General features: G+C 61.2%; 1 protein-coding gene across 1 annotated transcript in view; it reads left to right on the top strand.

The window, feature by feature from the left end:
* Positions 1-1,671, top strand: part of EMH_0056750 (uncharacterized protein) — a gene marked incomplete at both ends in the record, with an annotated part of 1,818 nt that extends 147 nt beyond the window's left edge. The window contains one exon of the mRNA XM_013497391.1: positions 3-1,671. Coding sequence (XP_013352845.1) covers positions 3-1,671 — 1,669 coding nt within the window. The remainder of the gene's footprint in view (positions 1-2) is intronic.
* Positions 1,672-2,215: the final 544 nt, after the last annotated feature.

Genomic DNA, 2,215 nt, shown 5'->3' with positions numbered 1-2,215 from the left:
GAGCAGAGCAGCAGCAGCCGCTTCCTTGCGGCGTCAGCAGCACCGCGACTAGCAGCAGCAGCAGCAGCAGCAGCAGTAGGAGAAGCAGCAGCAGCAGCAGATGTAGCGCCTGCTGCAGCAGCAGCAGCAAGGAGAGAACCAGCAGAAACACAATGCCTGAGACAGTCAGCACTGCTGCGCATAGAGAGGGGGGCCCACAGAGGGTTTGGGGCCCCGGGGGCCCCGGGGCCCCAGGAGCGAGCTGTGTATGCTGCAGCAGAAGCAGCAGAAGCAGCAGGGATTGCAGCAGCAGTAGCAGCAGTAAGACAAGCACAGGCATCAGCTGCAGCGCCAGCAGCAACTGCAGCAGCAACTGCAGCAGCAGCAGAACAGATGCAAATGCTGCACACATCTGCTGCAGCAGGGGGCCCCCTAGCTGGCTGCGACCGCCAGCCACTGAGGCGCTCTATAGGGCCCCTCAAGTGGGGCCCCCCAGCAGCAGCAGCAGCAGCAGCAGCAGCAGCAGCAGGAACAGAAGCAGCAGCAGCAGCAGCACAAACTGCTGCAACAGAAATGGGAATACCCCTAGCCTCCCCGTCAGCTCTACAGGACGGCCTCTGCGCCGCACCAGCAGCAGAAGCAGCAGCAGCAGCAGCAGCAGCAGCAGCAACAGCAGCAGCAGCAGCAGCAGCAGGTAGGACACTGCCGTCTACAGCAGCAACAGAAGCAGCACGATTCGCGACACCAGGGGCCCCTGCAGCTCCGCCGCTGCTGCGGGAGGGGCCCCTGATCAAGCGTATGGATCCCAGCAGCAGCAGCAGCAGCAGCAGCAGCAGCAGCAGCAGCAGCAGCAGCAGCAGCAGACTTCTTCACCTGGGTGGAGACACTGCAGCAGGAGCAGCTTCTCCCCGATGGCGTCTTTGTGTCGGCCCCTTAGCAGCAGAGCAGCGGTATTCTACAGAAAGCCAGCAGCAGCAGCAGCAGCAGCAGCAACACCAGCAGCAGCAGCAGCAGCAGCAGCAGCAGCAGCAGCCGCGGTGGGGAGCTCTGGGGCACGGGTCTGTCTCTCTGAAGGGGCCCCTGCCGCTGGCGTTGCCTCAGGTAGACGGGGGGGGCCCCCCTCCTGCTGCTGCAGGGGGCCCCCCTCCTGCTGCTGCAGGGGGCCCCATAGCTGGGGGCCCCCTAAGGCATGCAGCTCTAAGCCCCACAGCAGCTGCTAAAGGCACTGCAGCAGCAGCAGCAGCAGCAGCAGCAGCAGCAGGATACACGGGGCAGCAGCAGCAGCGCCTGCAGCATATAAGTGGGGGCACTGCTCTTGCACACCTTAAGGATATGAAAAGCACCGCGCTGCAACAGCAGCAGCAGCAGCAGCAGCTGCTGCAGCAGCAGCAGCAGCAGCAGCAGCTGCTGCTGCAGGGCCCTATAAGAATAGCAGCAGAAGGCGAGTTCAAGCCTGTCTCCCCCGAGTGTACATGGAGCCTGCATGTGCCGTCTGCGTGCCGCTGCAGCTGTCTAGACACCCACAGCAACAGCAGCAGCAGCAGCAACAGCAGCAGCAGCAGCAGCAGCAAAGTTCGTATGGCGCGAGGCCCCGATGGCTCGCTGCTGCTGGAGTTGCGGCGCTGCAGCAGATGCGGCGGCTTCCCCTTGGCTTCCTTTGACTATGGAGCAGCAGCAGCTAGCCACATATAACTGCAGCAGCAGCAGCAGCAGCAGCAGCAGCAGCAGATAAACTATAAATATCAAGCCCTTAGCCTGAACAGTTGCTAGCGGGGGCCCCCCTGCTGCAGCAGCAGTTTGTAGTGGGGGGCCCCCAATTAAACCAGCTGCAGCAGCAGCTGCAGCAGCAGCTGCAGCAGCAGCTGCAGCAGCAGCTGCAGCAGCAGCGCAGGGGTCCCCCCCTGTTGCATCAGCAACTGTGTTGCTGCATGCGTTTGCTGCTGCATGCATGCATGCATGCAGCAGCAAACGCATGCATGCATGCATGCAACGCATGAATGCATGCAACGCATGCAACGCATGCATGCATGCAACACATGCGACGCATGCATGCATGCAACACATGCAACGCATGCATGCATGCAACACATGCAACGCATGCATGCATGCATGCATGCATGCAGTTGAGGTGTATAGGCAGGTCTAGGAGGTAAAAGACTGCGAGCGCAGCCAAACACACAAATCGCTGGGAACCCCCAAAGAAGAGATAGATGCTGTATATCTGAGAGAAGAAAAA

This window comes from Eimeria mitis, genomic scaffold (genome assembly GCF_000499745.2).
Source record: "Eimeria mitis Houghton genomic scaffold, Emh_scaff2644, whole genome shotgun sequence".
Classification (NCBI taxonomy): Eukaryota; Apicomplexa; class Conoidasida; order Eucoccidiorida; family Eimeriidae; genus Eimeria; species Eimeria mitis.
The sequence above is the reverse complement of the archived record's forward strand: the minus strand, read 5'-3'. Positions and strand labels throughout refer to the sequence as shown.